Source organism: Rana temporaria, chromosome 13 (genome assembly GCF_905171775.1).
Source record: "Rana temporaria chromosome 13, aRanTem1.1, whole genome shotgun sequence".
NCBI classification, from domain to species: Eukaryota; Metazoa; Chordata; class Amphibia; order Anura; family Ranidae; genus Rana; species Rana temporaria.
In genome coordinates this window covers 3,706,251-3,732,227 of record NC_053501.1, presented here as the reverse complement: position 1 = coordinate 3,732,227, position 25,977 = coordinate 3,706,251, and the positions used below count along the sequence as shown (strand labels likewise).

Below are 25,977 nucleotides of genomic sequence, written 5' to 3'. Positions count from 1 at the left end.
GAGGAATGGCGCCTCCTTGTGGATGTTAGTGGGAGGAATGGCGCCTCCTTGTTGGTGTCAGTGGAAGGAATGGCGCCTCCTTGTTGGTGTCAGTGGAAGGAATGGCGCCTCCTTGTTGGTGTCAGTGGAAGGAATGGCCCCTCCTTGTTGGTGTCAGTGGGAGGAATGGCGCCTCCTTGTTGGTGTCAGTGGAAGGAATGGCGCCTCCTTGTGGGTGTCAGTGGAAGGAATGGCGCCTTCTTGTTGGTGTCAGTGGGAGGAATGGCCCCTCCTTGTTGGTGTCAGTGGAAGGAATGGCGCCTCCTTGTTGGTGTCAGTGGAAGGAATGGCGCCTCCTTGGTGTCAGTGGGAGGAATGGCGCCTCCTTGGTGTCAGTGGAAGGAATGGTGCCTTCTTGTGGGTGTCAGTGGAAGGAATGGCCCCTCCTTGTGGGTGTCAGTGGAAGGAATGGCGCCTCCTTGTGGGTGTCAGTGGAAGGAATGGCGCCTCCTTGTGGGTGTCAGTGGAAGGAATGGCGCCTCCTTGTGGGTGTCAGTGGAAGGAATGGCGCCTCCTTGTTGGTGTCAGTGGAAGGAATGGCCCCTCCTTGTTGGTGTCAGTGGAAGGAATGGCGCCTCCTTGTTGGTGTCAGTGGGAGGAATGGCGCCTCCTTGTGGGTGTCAGTGGAAGGAATGGCCCCTCCTTGTTGGTGTCAGTGGAAGGAATGGCGCCTCCTTGGTGTCAGTGGAAGGAATGGCGCCTCCTTGTTTGGTGTCAGTGGAAGGAATGGCGCCTCCTTGTTGGTGTCAGTGGAAGCAATGGCGCCTCCTTGGTGTCAGTGGAAGGAATGGCGCCTCCTTGGTGTCAGTGGAAGGAATGGTGCCTCCTTGTTGGTGTCAGTGGAAGGAATGGTGCCTCCTTGTTGGTGTCAGTGGGAGGAATGGCGCCTCCTTGGTGTCAGTGGAAGGAATGGCGCCTCCTTGGTGTCAGTGGAAGGAATGGTGCCTCCTTGTTGGTGTCAGTGGAAGGAATGGCGCCTCCTTGGTGTCAGTGGAAGGAATGGTGCCTCCTTGTTGGTGTCAGTGGAAGGAATGGCGCCTCGTTGGTGTCAGTGGAAGGAATGGCGCCTCCTTAGTGTCAGTGGAAGGAATGGCGCCTCCTTGTTGGTGTCAGTGGAAGGAATGGCGCCTCCTTGTTGGTGTCAGTGGGAGGAATGGCGTCTCCTTGTTGGTGTCAGTGGAAGGAATGGCGCCTCCTTGGTGTCAGTGGAAGGAATGGCGCCTCCTTGTTGGTGTCAGTGGAAGGAATGGCGCCTCCTTGTTGGTGTCAGTGGGAGGAATGGCGCCTCCTTGTGGGTGTCAGTGGAAGGAATGGCGCCTCCTTGTTGGTGTCAGTGGAAGGAATGGTGCCTCCTTGTTGGTGTCAGTGGAAGGAATGGCGCCTCCTTGGTGTCAGTGGAAGGAATGGCGCCTCCTTGTTGGTGTCAGTGGAAGGAATGGCGCCTCCTTGGTGTCAGTGGAAGGAATGGCGCCTCCTTGGTGTCGTCAGTGGAAGGAATGGCGCCTCCTTGGTGTCAGTGGAAGGAATGGCCCCTCCTTGTTGGTTTCAGTGGAAGGAATGGCGCCTCCTTGGTGTCAGTGGAAGGAATGGCGCCTCCTTGTTGGTGTCAGTGGAAGGAATGGCGCCTCCTTGTTGGTGTCAGTGGAAGGAATGGCGCCTCCTTGGTGTCAGTGGGAGGAATGGCGCCTCCTTGTGGGTGTCAGTGGAAGGAATGGTGCCTTCTTGTTGGTGTCAGTGGAAGGAATGGTGCCTCCTTGTTGGTGTCAGTGGAAGGAATGGCGCCTCCTTGTTGGTGTCAATGGAAGGAATGGCGCCTCCTTGTGGGTGTCAGTGGAAGGAATGGCGCCTCCTTGTGGGTGTCAGTGGAAGGAATGGCGCCTCCTTGTGGGTGTCAGTGGAAGGAATGGTGCCTTCTTGTTGGTGTCAGTGGAAGGAATGGCGCCTCCTTGTTGGTGTCAGTGGGAGGAATGGCGCCTCCTTGTGGGTGTCAGTGGAAGGAATGGCGCCTCCTTGTGGGTGTCAGTGGAAGGAATGGCGCCTCCTTGTGGGTGTCAGTGGAAGGAATGGTGCCTTCTTGTTGGTGTCAGTGGAAGGAATGGTGCCTCCTTGTTGGTGTCAGTGGAAGGAATGGCGCCTCCTTGGTGTCAGTGGGAGGAATGGCGCCTCCTTGGTGTCAGTGGAAGGAATGGTGCCTCCTTGTTGGTGTCAGTGGAAGGAATGGCGCCTCCTTGTGGGTGTCAGTGGAAGGAATGGCGCCTCCTTGTTGGTGTCAGTGGGAGCAATGGCGCCTCCTTGTTGGTGTCAGTGGAGGGAATGGTGCCTCCTTGTTGGTGTCAGTGGAGGGAATGGCGCCTCCTTGTGGGTGTCAGTGGGAGGAATGGCGCCTCCTTGTTGGTGTCAGTGGAAGGAATGGCGCCTCCTTGTTGGTGTCAGTGGAAGGAATGGCGCCTCCTTGGTGTCAGTGGAGGGAATGGCGCCTCCTTGTTGGTGTCAGTGGAAGGAATGGCGCCTCCTTGTTGGTGTCAGTGGGAGGAATGGCGCCTCCTTGTTGGTGTCAGTGGGAGGAATGGCGCCTCCTTGTTGGTGTCAGTGGAAGGAATAGCGCCTTCTTGTTGGTGTCAGTGGAAGGAATGGCGCCTCCTTGGTGTCAGTGGGAGGAATGGCGCCTCCTTGTTGGTGTCAGTGGAAGGAATGGCGCCTCCTTGTTGGTGTCAGTGGAAGGAATGGCGCCTCCTTGGTGTCAGTGGAAGGAATAGCGCCTCCTTGGTGTCAGTGGAAGGAATTGCGCCTTCTTGTTGGTGTCAGTGGAAGGAATGGCGCCTCCTTGGTGTCAGTGGAAGGAATGGCGCCTCCTTGTTGGTGTCAGTGGAAGGAATAGCGCCTCCTTGTGGGTGTCAGTGGGAGGAATAGCGCCTTCTTGTTGGTGTCAGTGGAAGGAATGGCGCCTCCTTGTTGGTGTCAGTGGAAGGAATGGCGCCTCCTTGTTGGTGTCAGTGGGAGGAATGGCGCCTCCTTGTTGGTGTCAGTGGAAGGAATGGCGCCTCCTTGTTGGTGTCAGTGGAAGAAATGGCGCCTCTTTGTTGGTGTCAGTGGGAGGAATGGCGCCTCCTTGTTGGTGTCAGTGGGAGGAATGGCGCCTCCTTGTTGGTGTCAGTGGAAGGAATGGCGCCTCCTTGTTGGTGTCAGTGGAAAGAATGGCGCCTCCTTGTTGGTGTCAGTGGGAGGAATGGCGCCTCCTTGTGGGTGTCAGTGGGAGGAATGTTGCCTTCTTGTGGGTGTCAGTGGAAGGAATGGCGCCTCCTTGTTGGTGTCAGTGGAAGGAATGGCGCCTCCTTGTGGGTGTCAGTGGGAGGAATGGTGCCTCCTTGTTGGTGTCAGTGGGAGGAATGGCGCCTCCTTGTTGGTGTCAGTGGAAGGAATGGTGCCTCCTTGTGGGTGTCAGTGGGAGGAATGGTGCCTCCTTGTTGGTGTCAGTGGGAGGAATGGCCCCTCCTTGTTGGTGTCAGTGGAAGGAATGGCGCCTCCTTGGTGTCAGTGGGAGGAATGGCGCCTCCTTGGTGTCAGTGGGAGGAATGGCGCCTCCTTGGTGTCAGTGGAAGGAATGGCGCCTCCTTGTGGGTGTCAGTGGAAGGAATGGCGCCTCCTTGTGGGTGTCAGTGGAAGGAATGGCGCCTCCTTGTGGGTGTCAGTGGAAGGAATGGCGCCTCCTTGTGGGTGTCAGTGGAAGGAAGGGCGCCTCCTTGTTGGTGTCAGTGGAAGGAATGGTGCCTCCTTGTTGGTGTCAGTGGAAGGAATGGCGCCTCCTTGTTGGTGTCAGTGGAAGGAATGGCGCCTCTTTGTTGGTGTCAGTGGAAGGAATGGCGCCTCCTTGTGGGTGTCAGTGGGAGGAATGGCGCCTTCTTGTGGGTGTCAGTGGGAGGAATGGCGCCTCCTTGTTGGTGTCAGTGGGAGGAATGGCGCCTCCTTGGTGTCAGTGGGAGGAATGGCGCCTCCTTGGTGTCAGTGGAAGGAATGGCGCCTCCTTGTGGCTGTCAGTGGGAGGAATGGCGCCTTCTTGTGGGTGTCAGTGGGAGGAATGGCGCCTCCTTGGTGTCAGTGGAAGGAATGGTGCCTCCTTGGTGTCAGTGGGAGGAATGGCGCCTCCTTGTGGGTGTCAGTGGAAGGAATGGCGCCTCCTTGTGGGTGTCAGTGGAAGGAATGGCGCCTCCTTGGTGTCAGTGGGAGGAATGGCGCCTCCTTGTGGGTGTCAGTGGAAGGAATGGCGCCTCCTTGTGGGTGTCAGTGGAAGGAATGGCGCCTCCTTGTGGGTGTCAGTGGAAGGAATGGCGCCTCCTTGTGGGTGTCAGTGGAAGAAATGGCGCCTCCTTGTGGGTGTCAGTGGGAGGAATGGCGCCTCCTTGTGGGTGTCAGTGGAAGGAATGGTGCCTCCTTGTTGGTGTCAGTGGAAGGAATGGCGCCTCCTTGTGGGTGTCAGTGGAAGGAATGGTGCCTCCTTGTTGGTGTCAGTGGAAGGAATGGCGCCTCCTTGTGGGTGTCAGTGGAAGGAATGGCCCCTCCTTGTTGGTGTCAGTGGGAGGAATGGCGCCTCCTTGTGGGTGTCAGTGGAAGGAATGGCGCCTCCTTGTTGGTGTCAGTGGGAGGAATGGCGCCTCCTTGTTGGTGTCAGTGGAAGGAATGGCCCCTCCTTGTGGGTGTCAGTGGAGGGAATGGCGCCTCCTTGGTGTCAGTGGAAGGAATGGCGCCTCTTTGTTGGTGTCAGTGGAAGGAATGGCGCCTCCTTGTGGGTGTCAGTGGGAGGAATGGCGCCTCTTTGTTGGTGTCAGTGGGAGGAATGGCGCCTCCTTGTGGGTGTCAGTGGGAGGAATGGCGCCTCCTTGGTGTCAGTGGGAGGAATGGCGCCTCCTTGGTGTCAGTGGAAGGAATGGCGCCTCCTTGTTGGTGTCAGTGGGAGGAATGGCGCCTCCTTGTTGGTGTCAGTGGAAGGAATGGTGACTCCTTGTTGGTGTCAGTGGGAGGAATGGCGCCTCCTTGTGGGTGTCAGTGGGAGGAATGGCGCCTCCTTGTGGGTGTCAGTGGGAGGAATGGCGCCTCCTTGTGGGTGTCAGTGGAAGGAATGGCGCCTCCTTGTGGGTGTCAGTGGAAGGAATGGCGCCTCCTTGGTGTCAGTGGAAGGAATGGCGCCTCCTTGTGGGTGTCAGTGGAAGGAATGGCGCCTCCTTGTGGGTGTCAGTGGGAGGAATGGCGCCTCCTTGTGGGTGTCAGTGGGAGGAATGGCGCCTCCTTGTGGGTGTCAGTGGGAGGAATGGTGTTCTGAGGGCTGGATAAAGGCACGCAAGGGCTGCAGTTTGGAGACCGCTGGTTGAACGTTGGCCAGTAACCTTCTTTATATTTCTCTTCTCTGCAGGTAAAAGCCCCGGCTGTGTCACACCTAAGAAGTCGGGTTTAACGGGCAGCGCCAGGAAGGTCAAAGACAATGCCGCAGACTGGCACAACTTCATGCTGAAGTGGGAGAACCTTAATGACAGCGCATTTGGCGCGGCGAGCAAGATCGTCAACTTAAGAATAAGCAACCTGTAAGTCCCGATAATAAATCTTCACATGTACCCAGCGAAGTGACTGGCCTCAGGTGATACACAGAGATGAAATAAATCCTACTGCATAAGTTGTACCTGTTTATCTGCCTCTTTCCTCTACAGCCGTTCCAAGTCCAGAATGGATACAGCTTGTCTGAGCTTTCAGAAAGCAAGGAGAGCTGATTGGAGGGAACAGACACACACCCCCCCCCCCTTTACACAAGAACAGAGCTGAGGCTGTCAATCACAGGCTGTGTGCTGGAGGTCCCTTCCCTGTCACCATTTTTCTCTTGGTGTCAGGAAAACTTGTCAGAAGTGATTCATGCTGATAGCAGAGGAAGGAAGCAGCAGACAGAAATGACACTTAGTGCTCTGGATTGAGACAAATACACATTTATAGAGGCATATGCTTTGTTCATATTTCATTACGCATCTCAGCCAATCGGGTTCACCGTATCTGGTCACCAGTAACCTGATTGGCTGAAGCGACATCGAGGGCGGGACTACATCGAGGGATTGTAGAGGAGGATCCAAGGATGACTGATTGAGAAAGGTAAGTGGTGGGAGGGGGCAAACTGGCGGCAATTGATGGGCACAGTGGCGACAATGGCATGGCACAGTGGCTGCGTTTGGCATGGCACAGTGGCGACAATTGATGGCACAGTGGCTGCATTTGATGGCATAGCACAGTGGCGACAATGGCATGGCACAGTGGCTGCGTTTGGCATGGCACAGTGGCGACAATTGATGGCACAGTGGCTGCATTTGATGGCATGGCACAGTGGCAACAATTGATGGGCACAGTGGCTGCATTTGATGGCATAGCACAGTGGCGGCAATTGATGGGCACAGTGGCTGCATTTGATGGCATGGCACAGTGGCGACAATTTTATGGCACAGTGGCTGCGTTTGGCATGGCACAGTGGCGACAATTGATGGCACAGTGGCTGCATTTGATGGCATGGCACAGTGGCGACAATTTTATGGGCACAGTGGCTGCATTTGATGGCATGGCACAGTGGCGACAATTTTATGGCACAGTGGCAGCGTTTGATGGGCACAGTGGTGGCAATTGATGTTTTTTTTTTTTTCGTTTGTTTGCGCCCCCCCCAAAAAAAATTGAGCACCAGCCGCCACTGAGTCAGACCATTGAGAAATTATTACCTGCATTTATGTGTGTTGTGCATGAATCTCCATCAATCCTTTACACCTTTTTCTTACAGATCGTATGAGAAGATGTTGGTAGACGATCCTTCACCTGCTAATGAGAATGCGAAGGATAAAGAGGAGCTAGAAAGGATGTGCTCGGAACTGGTGGACATATTGGAAAGCATGGTATGTATGTATGTACTTCAACATCCATTCATAACACATGAATCATTTTGGGATTCATATGGAAGGGGTTAAAAAATAAATGGTGATTGTCACCGGCGCAAAGAAATAAATTATATTAAATTGACCTGCTGCAGTACTATATAAACCTCCGAAAAGGTTTAAGTGAGTAAATAGAAGAATGTTGTTACTGCGCTGGTCTAGTTATGCGATGACACAAAATATTAGTAACTTATATGTGATACAATAAAGTGCAAAATCCAGTGCAGTGATATACGTGATAAAGCACAATATAAATAACTATGCAAATAAATAAATAAATAAATTGCAATATCCAGCTCTCACGAGCATGTACAATTGCGTAGTGCCAAGTGCAACTACTGTGCCACCAAACAAGATTTAAATAAAAAATATATGTCTCTTAAACAATTAATTTACCAACAAGCAAGTCTAAATTGGTATAAATATGAAGTGCAAGGTCATAACATATGTGCAAAAAGTTCATGTGCTTTCACAATAGCAATAGCAATAGTTAGTGACAGGTACTCCTTTTTTTTAAAAAAAATTATCTTTCCTCTGCCCTCAAAGCATCTGACCACACCAAGATCGGTGTGATAAAATGCTTTCCCAATGGTGCTGTTTATATCCGGGGGGGGGGGGGGAATTCCCTCCCACTGAATGTAAAAGCAGTCTAGAGGCTAATTAGCCGCTAGGACTGCTTTTACATGAAAGCCGACCGCTGGCTGAAAATAATGATACCAAGATGATGCCTAAACCCGCAGGCATCATTCTGGTATAACCATTCCAAGTCCAGCAACATACCAGTACGTTGATGGTTCTTGTTGGACATGTATTGTAATCTTTTTTTTTTTTTTTTTTTTTCATGCAGCCTGTTGGCTGAACGAAAAAGAAGATTGATCGGTGGGTATGCCCACCATTAGAATACCTCCCTTCATCCACCCACTTCTAATGATGGGCATACATGCACCATTTATATATGCCGAAGCATGGGGGCATCCTCCCGCAAAAAAGTTATGCCGCGTACACACGGTCAGACTTTTCTATGCCATGTACACACGGTCAGACTTTTCCACGGGCAAGCCTCCGTAGGAATGTCGACCGTATATACACGGCATTAGGAGCAAAATCGCTCCTCCGCCCCTAATGCCCCCATGCTTTGGCATATATGCTCCTTTTTTAACTGTGGTGGTGAAATCACCTCCTACAGCGTTGGAGTCGCGGCTTTATATATATCGTGGGAGCAAACGCTGTTGCTGTCACGCTAAATAAATCCGCGCTGCAACTGAATGGCGTACCTGCTAAGCAAATGATGGTTAACATTAAAACAAAGTAACATTACAGTATAACAGTAAGATCATACCATACCTGCAAAGCAAATACCAAAAAAAAAAACATAGTAAAAAATAAAACATTTTTTAACACAACCTGTGCCTAAAATATATATATGCCGAAGCATGGGGGCATCCTCCCGCAAAAAAGTTATGCCGCGTACACACGGTCAGACTTTTCCACGGGCAAGCCTCCGTCGGAAAGTCGACCGTATGTACGCGGCATAAAAAGTTATGCCGCGTACACACGGTCAGACTTTTCCACGGGCAAGCCTCCGTAGGAATGTCGACCGTATATACACGGCATTAGGAGCAAAATCGCTCCTCCGCCCCTAATGCCCCCATGCTTTGGCATATATGCTCTTTTTTTAACTGTGGTGGTGAAATCACCTCCTACAGCGTTTGAGTCGCGGCTTTATATATCGTGGGAGCAAACGCTGTTGCTGTCACGCTAAATAAATCCGCGCTGCAACTGAATGGCGTACCTGCTAAGCAAATGATGGTTAACATTAAAACAAAGTAACATTACAGTATAACAGTAAGATCATACCATACCTGCAAAGCAAATACCAAAAAAAAAACATAGTAAAAAATAAAACATTTTTTAACACAACCTGTGCCTAAAATATATATATGCCGAAGCATGGGGGCATCCTCCCGCAAAAAAAGTTATGCAGCGTACACACGGTCAGACTTTTCCACGGGCAAGCCTCCGTAGGAATGTCAACCGTATGTACGCGGCATAAAAAGTTATGCCGCGTACACACGGTCAGACTTTTCCACAGGCAAGCCTCCGTAGGAATGTCGACCGTATATACACGGCATTAGGAGCAAAATCGCTCCTCCGCCCCTAATGCCCCCATGCTTTGGCATATATGCTCTTTTTTTAACTGTGGTGGTGAAATCACCTCCTACAGCACTGGAGTCGCGGCTTTATATATCATGGGAGCAAACGCTGTTGCTGTCAAGATAAATAAGTCTGCGCAACAGCTGAATGGCGTACCTGAAAACAGTAATATAAATTACATAGCTGAAAAGCAAGCATGAAAAAAACATAACAACAATAAAACTTTTCAGAATAGAATAAAGAGGGAGAGAACAATAAAACGACAACTATTTATTTATTTTTTTTCTGTGTTTTTATTTTTTACTTTTTTTTTTTTTTTTAACACTTTTTTTTTGTAACTGTAACTGTTCAACTTTTCGGTTCCAGGTTTGGGTCTCTCAAAATGCGATGGCATCTTGGGAGACCCTGTGTAAGTGTGCCTAGCCTGTGAAATGTTTTACCCTACGCTAATACTTCACTCGCGTGTGGAAGCGTTCAAAACATTGGCCGCTGGTGCTTGCCAGTTCACCAGAAGAAATAGCGGCGCTAGTACTTCTCTGCTCCATACAAGGGTCCTGCAGTTCTTGCTGCTCAACAACATCAGAACGGGGTCGGGTACGCCTGGCCTTAGAAGGGACCACAACTTCGTCGTCAGAGCTATCTGGCATGGAGCCGCTGTCGCAAACGGGTTCGTATTCTGAGGCCGAATCTGACAGATGCGTGACCTTCTCCTCTTCACTATCTGTCAAGCTCATGAACTCGTAGGCCTGCTTACTATTGTACATTCGCTTTGCCATTTTGGGCTCTAAATTTAGTGGTACAATAGTAAGGATTCACAGGTAAAAAAAGCACCTGACTGTAGAAAAGCAAACGTAGAAAACGCTTCCAAAATAACTGTTAGCGATCGCAGGGATCAGGCCTGTCTCTGCGAACGCTGCAGTTATGTGTCTTGTGTTTTGTAAGTGACAGTGATCGATCGATACTGCACTTGGGTGGGTTGGGCTGGGCAGAGGGGCAAAACGCAGGTGCTAGCGGGTATCTGGGCTGATTCCGCTAACAATGCGTTTTTGGGTACCCTAAACTGCTGGGTACGCTAGTAGTAGATCTGATCAGATCAGGTATCGATCCGTTCAGATACTATACCACTAAGGGGGGTATATGCTTTGCGCGTGCGTGTAAGCGTTACTGGCATTAACCTAACGCTGCCTGGGGCGACGCAGACCCTGACTGGCGCTAACATTTAATTGATATCACCCGCCGGGCGATTAGGGGGTTAAACCTTTATTGGGTTATATACGGCGGGTGTCCTGATGCTATAAACAGCAAACTAACCAACCAGCGCCAACCGTAACAAGTATACGTGATCACTGGTGAAAGGGTTAACTAGGGGGCAATCAGGGGGTTAAAACCTTTATTTCCCATGTTTTGTACAAATGAAGAGGAAAATTTATTTTGAAAAATAAAGAAATTGGAAAAAAAAAAACCTTTATTAGGTAATATATGGGGGTGCCTGACGCTTTCTAAAAACCTGGCGGCGAACCTAAAATAACGAAATAACTAACTGGCTAACCAGCGTCACCAGTGACACTTATACGGTGATCACTGGTGAAAGGGTTAACTCTAGGGGCAATCAGGGGTTAAAACCTTTATTTATGGGGGTACCTAACGCTATAGAAACCTGGCGGCGAACATAAAAAAAAACTTGCTACCTAGCGGCAACAGTGACACTAATACAGCGATCAGAAAACCGATCGCTTAGTGACACTGGCAATAGGGGGTGAAAGGGTTAACTAGGGCGGTGATCAAGGGGTTAAACCTTTATTAGGGGGGGGGGTAGGGGGCTACCCTGGACCTAAAGGGGCCTAAAGCTAATTGCCCTGACACTTTTTTCTGTCACAAATGACACTACATGCAGTGATCAGAAAATAAATGATCACTGCAATCAGTGACACTGTGACAGGGGGGTGATCGGGGGGGGGGGGGGGTTATGTGCCTATGTGTACTGTGTCAGTGTGCTGTTGGTGCAACTCACTGTACTTATGTCTTCTCTCCTCTGGATCCGGACGAAAAAGACCGCCAGAGGAGAGATGACATCACTTCCTCCATGCCTGTGTTTACACTTACACAGGCAGGGCGGGCAGAGGAGGAAGCGGATTCGCTTTGAGCGATCGCGAGGGGGTGGCTAGAAACTAGGGTTGTCCCGATACCGATACTAGTATCGGTATCGGGACCGATACCAAGCATTTTCCCGAGTACTTGTACTCGGGCAAATGCTCCCGATGCTTCACCCGATACTTGTCCTGTGTCCTTCTCCAGCCCCCCTCCCTTTTTCTGCAGTCTTTCCCTCTGTGCCCCCCCCCCCCCCGCCGTGTTTTCCTTCTCCGTGTCCCCTGCTGTTTCATTCTCCCTTTGTGTCCCCCGCTGCTGTTTCCTTCTCTCCTCCGTGTCCCCCGCTGTTTCCTCCTCTCCCCCGTGCCCCCCCCCTGTTTCCTTCTCTCCTCCGTGTCCCCCGATGTTTCCTTCTCTCCTCCGTGTCCCCCGCTGTTTCCTCCTCTCCCCCGTGCCCCCCCGCTGTTTCCTTCTCTCCTCCGTGTCCCCCGTGGTTTCCTTCTCTCCCCCGTGTCCCCCGCTGTTTCCTCCTCTCCCCCGTGCCCCCCCCCCGTTTCCTTCTCTCCTCCGTGTCCCCCGATGTTTCCTTCTCTCCTCCGTGTCCCCCGCTGTTTCCTTCTCTCTCCCGTGCCCCCCCGCTGTTTCCTTCTCTCCCCCGTGCCCCCCGCTGTTTCCTTCTCTCCTCCGTGTCCCCCGTGGTTTCCTTCTCTCCCCCGTGCCCCCCGGAACTGTCAGGATGGAGAACGGCGGTAGGAGCCGGTAAACCCGGTTCCTTACTGTTCCGAATGGACAGAGTCAGCGATGACTCTGTCCATTCACAGAACTGAAACATCGTAAACTGTGATTACAATGTTTCAGTTTATGAATGAAGAGAAGACGCTGTCTTCTCTCCTTTCATTTTTAGCGCAGCTGAGGCTGCTGAGAAAGGGGAATCTGTTTCCCTAGTCCCTTTCTCTGTCTCAAAGGGGAGATGCCAGAGGTCTGTTAAGACCCCTGATATCTCACCAAAGCCCCCCCAACAGGGCTGATTAAAAAAAAAAAATTGCAATAAATAAATAAAATAATAAAAAAAAATTTAAATAGTAATAAAAAATTAAAAAACACACTAACAATCCACTACCCCCCCCCCCAAAAAATAAAAAAAAAACGCCACTGTAAAAAAAAAGAAAAAAAAAAAAAAAAAAATAAAAAAGAAAAAAAAAAAAAAAAATCGGCGAGTACTTGAAAAAAAGTATCGGTACTCGTACTCGGTCTTAAAAAAGTGGTATCGGGACAACCCTACTAGAAACGATTAGCCGCCCCCTCATTTCGGATCGCTCCCACGATAGAAACGACTGTCGTATGTACTGGGGGGGGGGGGTCCTGATTGGACCCCCGACCCGCGGAAAGGCAGGGACGTACATGTATGCCCATATGCCTGTACGTGCCATTCTGTGGACATACATATACATGCAGCGGTCGTTAAGTGGTTAATAGTGCTTCCGCTGACACCCTATGGTAGGTTCATAGTGATCTCCGATCAGGACACAGATAGGAAGGGATCACATGACTCCTATGGTAGGTTCATAGTGATCTCTGATCAGGACATAGGAAGGGATCACATGACTCCTATTGTAGGTTCATAGTGATCTCTGATCAGGACATAGATAGGAAGGGATCACATGACCCCTATGGTAGGTTCATAGTGATCTCCGATCAGGACACAGATAGGAAGGGATCACATGACTCCTATGGTAGGTTCATAGTGATCTCTGATCAGGACATAGGAAGGGATCACATGACTCCTATTGTAGGTTCATAGTGATCTCTGATCAGGACATAGATAGGAAGGGATCACATGACCCCTATGGTAGGTTCATAGTGATCTCTGATCAGGACATAGATAGGAAGGGATCACATGACCCCTATGGTAGGTTCATAGTGATCTCCGATCAGGACATAGATAGGAAGGGATCACATGACTCCTATGGTAGGTTCATAGTGATCTCCGATCAGGACATAGATAGGAAGGGATCACATGACCCCTATGGGTAGGTTCATAGTGATCTCCGATCAGGACATAGATAGGAAGGGATCACATGACCCCTATGGTAGGTTCATAGTGATCTCCGATCAGGACATACTAAGGGATCACATGACTCCTATGGTAGGTTCATAGTGATCTCCGATCAGGACATAGATAGGAAGGGATCACATGACTCCTATAGTGATCTCCGATCAGGACATAGATAGGAAGGGATCACATGACTCCTATGGTAGGTTCATAGTGATCTCTGATCAGGACATACTAAGGGATCACATGACTCCTATGGTAGGTTCATAGTGATCTCCGATCAGGACATAGATAGGAAGGGATCACATGACTCCTATAGTGATCTCCGATCAGGACATAGATAGGAAGGGATCACATGACCCCTATGGTAGGTTCATAGTGATCTCCGATCAGGACATAGATAGGAAGGGATCACATGATTCCTATGGTAGGTTCATAGTGATCTCTGATCAGGACATAGATAGGAAGGGATCACATGACCCCTATGGTAGGTTCATAGTGATCTCCGATCAGGACATAGATAGGAAGGGATCACATGACTCCTATAGTGATCTCCGATCAGGACATAGATAGGAAGGGATCACATGACCCCTATGGTAGGTTCATAGTGATCTCCGATCAGGACATAGATAGGAAGGGATCACATGATTCCTATGGTAGGTTCATAGTGATCTCTGATCAGGACATAGGAAGGGATCACATGACTCCTATGGTAGGTTCATAGTGATCTCTGATCAGGACATAGGAAGGGATCACATGACTCTTATGGTAGGTTCATAGTGATCTCCGATCAGGACATAGATAGGAAGGGATCACATGACTCCTATGGTAGGTTCATAGTGATCTCCGATCAGGACATCTCCACTCAAAGCTCTTAGGAGGAAAAGCAGCCATCTTGGGCCACTGAATGGAGCCATTTAAACTACCAGCATGTCTTTGGGCTGTAGGAGGAAACCCACACAAGCACAGGGAGAACATGTAGACTCCATGCAGACAGTGTCCTGGTCAGGCTATGAACCAAGGACCCCACTGCTGCAAGGCAGAAGTGCTAACCACTAAGCCTCTGTGCTGCCCGATCTTAAAGCAGAACTCCACCTATAAAGGGAAGTTGGTGTTTTCCTGGTGTCCTTTGTGTGGAGTGGGAGAAATCCATGTCCTCTGCTCTGTATAGTGTCTCTATGGATAAGTTCTGTCTTATGTAAGAGAACTCGCCATGAGTGTGAGACAGACGGGGACAGGACAGGTCACTAGAATGTGGAAGCCTGGCTCTTCATAGATGCTAGAGAGTCTATTCCCAGTATGGTGGATGAGGACAACTCACTAGAATGTGGAAGCCTGGCTCTTCATAGATGGTAGAGAGTCTATTCCCAGTATGGTGGATGAGGACAACTCACTAGAATGTGGAAGCCTGGCTCTTCATAGATGGTAGAGAGTCTATTCCCAGTATGGTGGATGTCCTGTTGGTCCATCATCATTGTCTATGATTGTCCGTGGAGCCGCTACCAGCTCCACCTACCGCGCCCAGGTCTGCTGGCCGGCCTCTGCTGGTTTTATGGGCGTCTGAAGGGTGACCGTTTGAATGGGGCACCAGCGCTAATTCTTTGACGCTCACCTAAAAGGTATTTCCACGTTTGCAGCCATATTGGGACGACACCTACTTTATATCTCTTACATGTCCTCATCACAGAGTAAAACTTCATAAAGATTATAATGTTTTCTGCTCACCTTTAAGGAAGGAATCGCATGGGAAAAACGACAAAAATACATGGCACCCCCAAATCTGATACCAGAACCCCAACCGAGCATGCAGCCTGGCAGGCTAGGAAAGGGGGGGATGAGCGTGCACCCCCCCTCCACTGAGCCATACTAGACCACATGCCCCCAACATGGGGAGTGTCCTTGCAAAGGGAGACCCCCCTCCCCCATGACAAGGCATCTCCCCATGTCGAGAGCATGTGACCTGGTATGGGTGCGGAGAAGAGGGCGGTGCATGCTCACCCCCCTCCCCCCCTTTCCTGGCCTGCCAGGATGCATGCTCAGTAAGGGTCTGGATTTTGGGTGGCCATGTTTATTTTTATTTATTCATGAATTTTTTCCATGGGGTTCCTCCTTTAATGGTGAGCAGCATATTTTACATTCTTCTTAAAGCTTTGCTATGTGAATGGGAACACGTAACAAATATAAAGAAGGTGTAGAAAATGTGGCTGGAAAATTGGAAATACCTTTTAGGTGAGCGCAGTAGATGAATCGTTGATGCAGAGAGCTGTCTTGGTACGGCCTTATCTGGTTCCTGGGAAGACTCTTCGGTTGGTGAAGTGGCAACCGCCACCGGTGTAGGGTCCTGTGTTAGTCATATCGGGCCCCTGGGGGGACTGATTAGAAGGCTCTCCATTTAATAACTTCTTTTGGTACATTCGTACTTTTAGGAACATTCATTCGTCTTATTTTTGCAGGTTTGGCCTCAGTTAGTGTTTCAGAAGCTCCAAGAATGAAAATGGAGGGCTGATGGGAAGATCCTCTGGTTACTGGAGTGGCAGCCGTACCTGGTCCCTGAGAGGGTTCCTCAGACTCTTTGTTGAGTCTTTTAGGAACAGCCAATCGTCTTATTTGTCCATTTACATTGATAGTTGGTGATTCAGAAGATCCAAAAACAACAGTGGAGGGCTGATGGGAGGACCCTCCGCTTACTGGAGTGGCAGCCGCCACCAGTGTAGGGACCTGTGTTGGTACAGCCGTACCTGGTCCCTGGGAGGGTTCCTCAGACTTTATGATGAGTCTTTTTCTAGGAACAGCCAATCCTCTTGTTTGACAAACTACATTGATAGTTGGTGATTCAGAAACTCCAAAAACAACAATGGAGGGCTGATGGGAAGACCCTCCGGTTACTGGAGTGGCAGCCGCCACTAGTGTAGGGACCTGTGTTGGTACAGCCGTACCTGGTCCCCGGGAGAGTTCCTTATACTTTTTGTTGAATCTACTTCTAAGACCATCCATTCGTCTTCTTTTTTCAGGTTTGGCCTCAGTTAGTGATTCAGAAGCTCCAAAAACAATAATGGAGGGCTCATGGGAAGACCCTCCAGTTACTGGATTGGCAGCCACCACCATTGTAGAGACCTGTGTTGGTACAGCCGTACCTGGTGCCTGGGAGGGTTCCTCAGACATTTTGTTGAGTCTTCTTCTAGGTACAGCCAATCGTCTTGTTTGACCAACTACATTGATAGTTGGTGATTCAGAAGCTCCAAAATTAACAATGGAGGGCTGATGTGAAGACCCTCCAGTTTCTGGATTTGCTGCCACCACTAGTGTAGGGACCTGTGTTGGTACAGCCGTACCTGGTCCCTGAGAAGGTTCCTCAGACTCTTTGTTTAGTCTTTTTCTAGGAACAGCCAATCGTCTTGTTTGACCAACTACAGATGTAGTTGGTGATTCAGAAGTTCCAAAAATGGAGGGCTGATGAAAGGACCCTCCAGTTTCTGGAGTGGCAGTCCCCACTAGTGTAGGGACCTGTGTTGGTACAGCCTTACCTGGTCCCCGGGAGGGTTTCTTAGACTTTTTGTTGAATCTTCTTATAGGAACAGCTAATTGTCTTATTTTTGCAGGTTTGACCTCAGTTAGTGATTCAGAAGATCCAAAAACGAAAATGGAGGGCTGATGGGAAGATCCTTCAGTTACTGGAGTGGCAGCCACCACCAGTGTAGGGACCTGTGTTGGTACAGCCGTACCTGGTGCCTGGGAGAGTTCCTCAGACTTTTTGTTGAGTCTTTTTCTAGGAACAGCCAATCGTCTCATTTGTCCATTTACATTGATAGTTGGTGATTCAGAAGCTCCAAAAACAATAATGGAGGGCTCATGGGAAGACCCTCCAGTTTCTGGATTGGCTGACACCACTAGTGTAGGGAACTGTGTTGGTACAGCCTTACCTGGTCCCCGGGAGGGTTTCTTAGACTTTTTGTTGAATCTTCTTTTAGGAACATCCATTCGTCTTATTTTTGCAGGTTTGGCCTCAGTTAGTGATTCAGAATCTCCAAAAACAAAAATGGAGGGCTGATGGGAAGATCCTTCAGTTACTGGAGTGGCAGCCACCACCATTGTAGAGACCTGTGTTGGTACAGCCGTACCTGGTGCCTGGGAGGGTTCCTCAGACATTTTGTTGAGTCTTCTTCTAGGTACAGCCAATCGTCTTGTTTGACCAACTACATTGATAGTTGGTGATTCAGAAGCTCCAAAATTAACAATGGAGGGCTGATGTGAAGACCCTCCAGTTTCTGGATTTGCTGCCACCACTAGTGTAGGGACCTGTGTTGGTACAGCCGTACCTGGTCCCTGAGAAGGTTCCTCAGACTCTTTGTTTAGTCTTTTTCTAGGAACAGCCAATCGTCTTGTTTGACCAACTACAGATGTAGTTGGTGATTCAGAAGTTCCAAAAATGGAGGGCTGATGAAAGGACCCTCCAGTTTCTGGAGTGGCAGTCGCCACCAGTGTAGGGACCTGTGTTGGTACAGCCGTACCTGATCTCCGGGAGGGTTTCTTAGACTTTTTGTTGAATCTTCTTCTAGGAACAGCTAATTGTCTTATTTTTGCAGGTTTGACCTCAGTTAGTGATTCAGAAGCATCAAAAACGAAAAGGGAGGGCTGATGGGAAGACCCTTCGGTTACTGGAGTGTCCACCGCCACCAGTGTAGGGACCTGTGTTGGTAAATCCGTGCCTGCTCCTTGGGAGGGTTCCTCAGACATTTTTTTGAGTCTTCTTCTAGGAACAGCCAATCGTCTTGTTTGACCAACTTCATTGATAGTTGGTGATTCAGAAGCTCCAAAATCAACAATGGAGGGCTGATGGGAAGACCCTCCGGTTACTGGAGTGTCCGCCGCCACTAGTGTAGGGACCTGTGTTGGTAAATCCGTGCCTGGTCCTTGGGAGGGTTCCTCAGAAATTGTGTTGAGTCTTCTTCTAGGAACAGCCAATCGTCTTGTTTGACCAACTTCATTGATAGTTGGTGATTCAGAAGCATCAAAAAGGGAGGGCTGATGGGAAGACCCTTCGGTTACTGGAGTGGCAGCCGCCACCAGTGTAGGGACCTGTGTTGGTACAGCCGTACCTGGTCCCTGGGAGGGTTCCTCAGACTTTTTGTTGAGTCTTCTTCTAGGAACAGCCAATGGTCTTTGACCAACTTCATTGATAGTTGGTGATTCAGAAGCGTCGAAAAGGGAGGGCTGATGGGAAGACCCTTCGGTTACTGGAGTGGCAGCCGCCACCAGTGTAGGGACCTGTGTTGGTACAGCCGTACCTGGTCCCTGGGAGGGTTCCTCAGACTTTTTGTTGAGTCTTCTTCTAGGAACAGCCAATCGTCTTGTTTGACCAACTTCATTGATAGTTGGTGATTCAGAAGCTCCAAAATCAACAATGGAGGGCTGATGGGAAGACCCTCCGGTTACTGGAGTGTCCGCCGCCACCAGTGTAGGGACCTGTGTTGGTAAATCCGTGCCTGGTCCTTGGGAGGGTTCCTCAGAAATTGTGTTGAGTCTTCTTCTAGGAACAGCCAATCGTCTTGTTTGACCAACTTCATTGATAGTTGGTAATTCAGAAGCGTCAAAAAGGGAGGGCTGATGGGAAGACCCTTCGGTTACTGGAGTGGCAGCCGCCACCAGTGTAGGGACCTGTGTTGGTACAGCCGTACCTGGTCCCTGGGAGGGTTCCTCAGACTTTTTGTTGAGTCTTCTTCTAGGAACAGCCAATGGTCTTTGACCAACTTCATTGATAGTTGGTGATTCAGAAGTGTCGAAAAGGGAGGGCTGATGGGAAGACCCTTCGGTTACTGGAGTGGCAGCCGCCACCAGTGTAGGGACCTGTGTTGGTACAGCCGTACCTGGTCCCTGGGAGGGGTCCTTAGACATTTTGTTGAGTCTTCTTCTAGGAACAGCCAATCGTCTGGTTTGACCAACTACATTGATAGTTGTTGATTCAGAAGCATCAAAAAGGGAGGGCTGATGGGAAGACCCTTCGGTTACTGGAGTGTCCGCCGCCACCAGTGTAGGGACCTGTGTTGGTACAGCCGTACCTGGTCCTTGGGAGGGTTCCTCAGACATTTTGTTGAGTCTTCTTCTAGGAACAGCCAATGGTCTTTGACCAACAACATTGATAGTTGGTGATTCAGAAGCATCAAAAAGGGAGGGCTGATGGGAAGACCCTTCGGTTACTGGAGTGGCAGCCGCCACCAGTGTAGGGGCCTGTGTTGGTACAGCCGTACCTGGTCCCTGGGAGGGTTCCTCAGACTTTTTGTTGAGTCTTCTTCTAGGAACAGCCAATGGTCTTTGACCAACTTCATTGATAGTTGGTGATTCAGAAGTGTCGAAAAGGGAGGGCTGATGGGAAGACCCTTCGGTTACTGGAGTGGCAGCCGCCACCAGTGTAGGGACCTGTGTTGGTACAGCCGTACCTGGTCCCTGGGAGGGGTCCTTAGACATTTTGTTGAGTCTTCTTCTAGGAACAGCCAATCGTCTGGTTTGACCAACTACATTGATAGTTGTTGATTCAGAAGCATCAAAAAGGGAGGGCTGATGGGAAGACCCTTCGGTTACTGGAGTGTCCGCCGCCACCAATGTAGGGACCTGTGTTGGTACAGCCGTACCTGGTCCTTGGGAGGGTTCCTCAGACATTTTGTTGAGTCTTCTTCTAGGAACAGCCAATGGTCTTTGACCAACAACATTGATAGTTGGTGATTCAGAAGCATCAAAAAGGGAGGGCTGATGGGAAGACCCTTCGGTTACTGGAGTGGCAGCCGCCACCAGTGTAGGGACCTGTGTTGGTACAGCCGTACCTGGTCCCTGGGAGGGTTCCTCAGACTTTTTGTTGAGTCTTCTTCTAGGAACAGCCAATGGTCTTTGACCAACTTCATTGATAGTTGGTGATTCAGAAGCGTCGAAAAGGGAGGGCTGATGGGAAGACCCTTCGGTTACTGGAGTGGCAGCCGCCACCAGTGTAGGGACCTGTGTTGGTACAGCCGTACCTGGTCCCTGGGAGGGGTCCTTAGACATTTTGTTGAGTCTTCTTCTAGGAACAGCCAATCGTCTGGTTTGACCAACTACATTGATAGTTGTTGATTCAGAAGCATCAAAAAGGGAGGGCTGATGGGAAGACCCTTCGGTTACTGGAGTGGCAGCCGCCACCAGTGTAGGGACCTGTGTTGGTAAAGCCGTACCTGGTCCCTGGGAGGGTTCCTCAGACTTTTTGTTGAGTCTTCTTCTAGGAATAACTAATTGTCTTGTTAGTCCAACCACATTGATAGTTGGTGATTCAGAAGCTGCAGAAAGAGACATAGAGGGCTGATGTGAAGACCCTCGGGTTACTGCAGTGGCCGCCGCCATCAGTGTAGAAACCCATGTTACAGCCAAATCAGGCCCCTGGGAGGACTGATTAGAAGATCCTCTGGTTTCTGCAGTGGCCGCTGCCACCAGTGTGGGGACCTCTGTTGGTAAAGCTGTACCTGGTCCCTGGGAGGGCTGATGGGATGACCCTCCCGTTGCTGGAGTGGCATCCGCCACCACTGTGTGGACCTGTATTGGTACATCCGTACCTTGGTTCCTTGGAGTCTCCGTGTGAACGTCACATTCTGGCAAAGTCTCCGTGTAAACGTCACATGCTGTTGATGCCTCCGTGTGAACGTCACATGCTGTTGATGCCTCCGTGTGAACGTCACATGCTGTTGATGCCTCCGTGTGAACGTCACATGCTGGTGGAGTCTCCGTGTGAATGTCACATGCTGGTGGAGTCTCCGTGTGAATGTCACATGCTGGTGGAGTCTCCGTGTGAATGTCACATGCTGGTGGAGTCTCCGTGTGAATGTCACATGCTGGTGGAGTCTCCGTGTGAATGTCACATGCTGGTGGAGTCTCCGTGTGAATGTCACATGCTGGTGGAGTCTCCGTGTGAATGTCACATGCTGGTGGAGTCTCCGTGTGAATGTCACATGCTGGTGGAGTCTCCGTGTGAATGTCACATGCTGGTGGAGTCTCCGTGTGAATGTCACATGCTGGTGGAGTCTCCGTGTGAACGTCACATGCTAGTGGAGTCTCCGCGTGAACGTCACATGCTGGTGGAGTCTCCGTGTGAACGTCACATGCTGGTGGAGTCTCCGTGTGAACGTCACATGCTGGTGGAGTCCATGTGTGAACGTTGCATGCTGTTGATGTCTCCGTGTGAACGTCGCATGCTGGTGGAGTCTCAGTGTAGCTTTCATATTCTGTCTCGCTCACTGGGGCAGTCCTGCCTTGTGAGCTGTCTGTGCAGTAAATACTGCGTACATCTGCAATAAAAATAAGAATCGGATTTAGCACCTTCACTTCATCTACATTTTATATATTTTTTATACAACATCAAATTATAGAGAGAAAAGTTCCAAATCCCAGTGTCAGGGGCAATAAATGAACCCGACATGACAGGGACACAGGGATGACTAATGTTGGCCTTCATATAAAAATGTTGGTTGCCTGGCCTTCATGCCGACCCAGTAAAATGAATGGAGTCAGAAAGGGAACTGATTCGTCACTTCCGGGTGCGGGGGAGTAATCTGCAGGGCTTCTGTTTCTGATTATTAAACACTCGGCCTCTTTTATTGTAATCCCTCGAATTGTTGCGGTGGATTGATATAGAAGAGGCCGGGGACCGGGAACTGATGTATTGCAGATTACTCCGCCGCACCCCAAAGTGAAGAAATAGCCCCCTGCACATTTTGGATCGATTTCCATGCGATTCTGTCATGTGACAATGGTGACAAGATCTTGCAATGTTTGGGGTGCCATTAAGAATAATGTAATCCGAATTCTTGCTCCCCCTTTTCCCATGATTTGGAATCACAGCACTTCTGCCGGCCATTCCAAATCGGCCAGTGTGGGCGGCGTGTCAGGCAAAATTTCAGGCAAATGATGAAATAGATACTGTCTGTGGGAGCTGCTTTACAGCACAGCCCTGCAGGGATCTACTAGGGGCCCCATTTGTTCAGCAGGGGCATAAAGGGTCTATTTAATGCCTTTGGGGTGCAGACGGAGTGATCTTCTGCACTGCAGTTCCCAATAATTACATTTAAGTTCTGGCCTCTTCTATATCAACCAATCAGGGACAGGCCTGGACTGTAATTGTTGGGGAGCGCAGCTCTGCAGATCACACCACCTGCACCCTAAAGACATCACCATTTTATTTTATGTTGGCTACAATGTCCATGTTGGCAATTTCTGGCAGTTGGTTGGCACTGAGGGGATCAGCCCAGCCTGTAATGAGGGGAATGCAAAGCTTGTTCAAAAAAAGTCAGTTAGGAGGGGGAGGGGGGAGGGGGCTCTCTGTATAAAGGGGAGGGGGGGGCTCTCTGTATAAAGGGGAGGGGGGGCTCTCTGTATAAAGGGGAGGGGGGTTCTCTGTATAAAGGGGAGGGGGCTCTCTGTATAAAGGGGAGGGGGCTCCCTGTATAAAGGGGAGGGGGCTCTCTGTATAAAGGGGAGGGGGCTCTCTGTATACAGCGCCAAGAATTACTGTTTGCTTTTCTTGGTTTAAAAATCTGCAGATTTCTTTTTACAGGACAAGAACCATCAATGTCCATGGAAATCCCTATACATGTGTACATATGGGGGGGGGGGGGTGTTTTATGTTTCATGAGTCCTGGCCCCGGAGTTAGTATGTGGCTCCATCATACGCTGCTATCTGCAGCTCTCCCTGTGTCTCCTCCCCCTCCCTGTACATGTCTCCTCCCCCTTCCTGTACATGTTTCCTCCCCTCCTCACCCCTCCCCCTCTATGTCTCCTCCCCCTCTATGTCTCCTCCCCCTCTGTCACCTCTCACTCTCCCTGATCTGTATCTCTCCTCCTCTGTCATATAATAATCTCCGTCCCAGTGCCTGTGCTTTATAAACAACAATCAGACATTTCTCCTTGTATTACAATGTATCCATCTTGGTCTCTGTTTAATCTCCAACTGCCATAATGCTGCCCATGTGATCCGTAATGACAGTTGGGTTGAGAGCACAACCAGTGTGACAGTTGGCTCTCCCAGCATGCCGGGAATAGAAATGATTTTTGTTCAATCGATGGATTTCCTTCCTCTTTATTCCGCTAGAAACCGTTTCTTTATAAATAACCCACAGACACTGGGAGGAGCTTTGTATGTGACAGAGGGGAGGGTATAAAGATCACATAGAGGCTTAACTCCTCCCTCTCCCTGTACATGACTCCTCCCTGCCTGTACATGACTCCTCCCTGCCTGTACATGACTCCTCCCTGCCTGTACATGACTCCTCCCCCTCCCTGTACATGACCCCTCCCTGTACATGTCTCCTCCTCCCTGTACATGTCTCCTCCCCCTCATCCTCCCTGTACATGACTCCTCCCCCTCATCCTCCCTGTACATGACTCCTCCCCCTCCCTGTACAGTACATTTTGTATCTATCACTATCCATAGTACTTACCAATCTCGGTGTCGGTATCCCGGTGATGTCCTTTGGCTTTACAGCCGGATCCGAGACATCCAACGACGGCTCTGATACAGCCGCGTACAAACGCCCGGCTCCTCTTCATTTTGGAGGGCTTTTTGGGGGTATCTGCAGGCTGGTCACTGATACCTCCTCTTTCCACAGCCGCCCTTCCTTCGCTGGGCTTCTCTTTGGTGTTTTTCAGAGAAGAAATCTTTTTACATTTTAATTGTCTCATTATTAAGAATAAAGAAACGCGCTTTAAATGTACGAGAACTAGAAATCGCAATGAAATCGAATCGAATGAAATCGAATCAAATCGCAAGAAAAATCTCAGGAGAGATTAGAAACACGTCTTCACTGGTCAGTGATCAGTCGACTTCTGCTGCCTTCCCCTCCGCACCGCCTTATATTGGCTCAGCTGATGACATCAATGGTAACCATGGCAACAGTCGCACTGTCTGCACCACATTATATGACATCACGGCACAGAGTCATGTGACCTCCTTCTTTTTTTTTTAATCTCATGATGAAAATAACTGCCGATTTTTCTTAAAGGGGCCACGTCCTTATTTGTGAACTTTGTGAATTCAGGCTGTAGGATCAGAATACGGATCTCATAGAAGATGTTCTTGTGGATGAGATTTAACCCTTTCAGTCCCAGATCTCTTCATTATTATTATTATTATTACACCCCAATTATTTCTACATTTGTAACCCTTTCACCGCCAAATCACAATGTTTTTCTTTTCGTTTTTAACACTTTCAGCGCCAAACCAAATTTTTTAACCCTCCTCGTTTTTTTTAACCCTTTCACTGCCAGGTGGAATGTTTTCCCTTTCATATATGAACCCTTTCTTTGCCAAACCAAGATTTATTTTAATCCTTTTATTTCTTTTAACCCTTTCATTGCCAAAAAACAAATTATTATTATTATTATTTTATAACCCCTCTCCCATTTTTAACCCTTTAACTGCCAAACCAGTATTTTTCATCTTTCATCTTTTTTAACCACTTGCTTACTGGGCACATAAACCCCCTTCGTGCCCAGGCGAAATTTCAGCTTCCGGCACTGCGTCGCTTTAACTGACAATTGCGCGGTCGTGCGACGTGGCTCCCAAACAAAATTGACGTCCTTTTTTTCCCCACAAATAGAGCTTTCTTTTGGTGGTATTTGATCACTTCGTCGTTTTATATTTTTTGCGCTATAAACAAAAAAAAGAGCGACGATTTAAAAATATATATATAAATATTTTTTACTTGTTGCTATAATAAATATCCCAATTTTTTTTTTTTAAACAATTTTGTTTTTCAGTTAAGGCCGATACGTATTTTTCGACATATTTTTGTAAAAAAAAAAAAAAAATCGCAATAAGCGACTGGTTTGCGCAAAAGTTATAGCGCCTACAAAATGTATTTATTTATTTATTTATTTTACTTGTAATGGTGGCGATTTGCGATTTTTTTATTTTTTTTGTCAGGGCTGCTTTATTGCGGCGGACGTATCGGACACTTTTGACACAATTTTGGGACCATTCACATTTATACAGCGATCAGTGCTATAAAAATGCACTAATTACTGTATAAATGTGACTGGCAGTGAAGGGGTTAACACTAGGGGGAGAGGAAGGGGTTAAATGTAGTCCCTGGGTGTGTTCTAACTGTGTGGGGGGAGGGGACTGACTGGGGGAGGTGACTGATGAGGTGTGTCCCTATGTAAAGGGACACAGATCGGTCTCCTTTCTCCCTCACAGCACGTGGAGCTCTGTGTTTACACCCCATCATTACACACAGAGCTCCACGTCCTGCTGTGTTACCGACGATCGCGAGTGTCTGGCGGACATCGCGGCCACCAGGCACTGGCATCGGCTCCCGAGCGATGCGCCGGGCACGTTGTTTCCCCGCTGCGCGCCCCCAGCGGCGCGCACAGGGAACAACAACAGCAGGACGTCCATGGACGTCCACCCGGCACTTGAGAGCCACGCTGTGGACGTCTTTGGACCATAGCGCGGATCTCAAGTGGTTAACCCTTTCAGCGGCAAACCATTTTTTAACCCTTTCACTGTCAAATCATATCTTCTCCTCCCCCCCCACACACACACACACACACTTTTAACCCTTTAATTTCCAGGTGGAATGTTTTCTCTTTCATTTATGAACCCTTTCTTTGCCAAACCAAGATTTATTTTTAATCCTTTAATTTTTTTTTTTAACCTTTTCAGTACCAAAGCCAAATTATTATTAT

At 49.3% G+C, this 25,977-nt stretch overlaps 1 protein-coding gene across 2 annotated transcripts in view; it reads left to right on the top strand.

Annotated features, from left to right (window-relative positions):
* LOC120920763 (cyclin dependent kinase 2 interacting protein) overlaps positions 1–25,977 on the top strand; it is a 35,181-nt gene that overhangs the window by 4,564 nt on the left and 4,640 nt on the right. For both annotated transcript variants that reach the window (XM_040333043.1, XM_040333042.1), the window contains exons 2-3: positions 5,444–5,612; positions 6,836–6,947. In XM_040333043.1, coding sequence (XP_040188977.1) covers positions 5,444–5,612; positions 6,836–6,947 — 281 coding nt within the window. The remainder of the gene's footprint in view (positions 1–5,443; positions 5,613–6,835; positions 6,948–25,977) is intronic.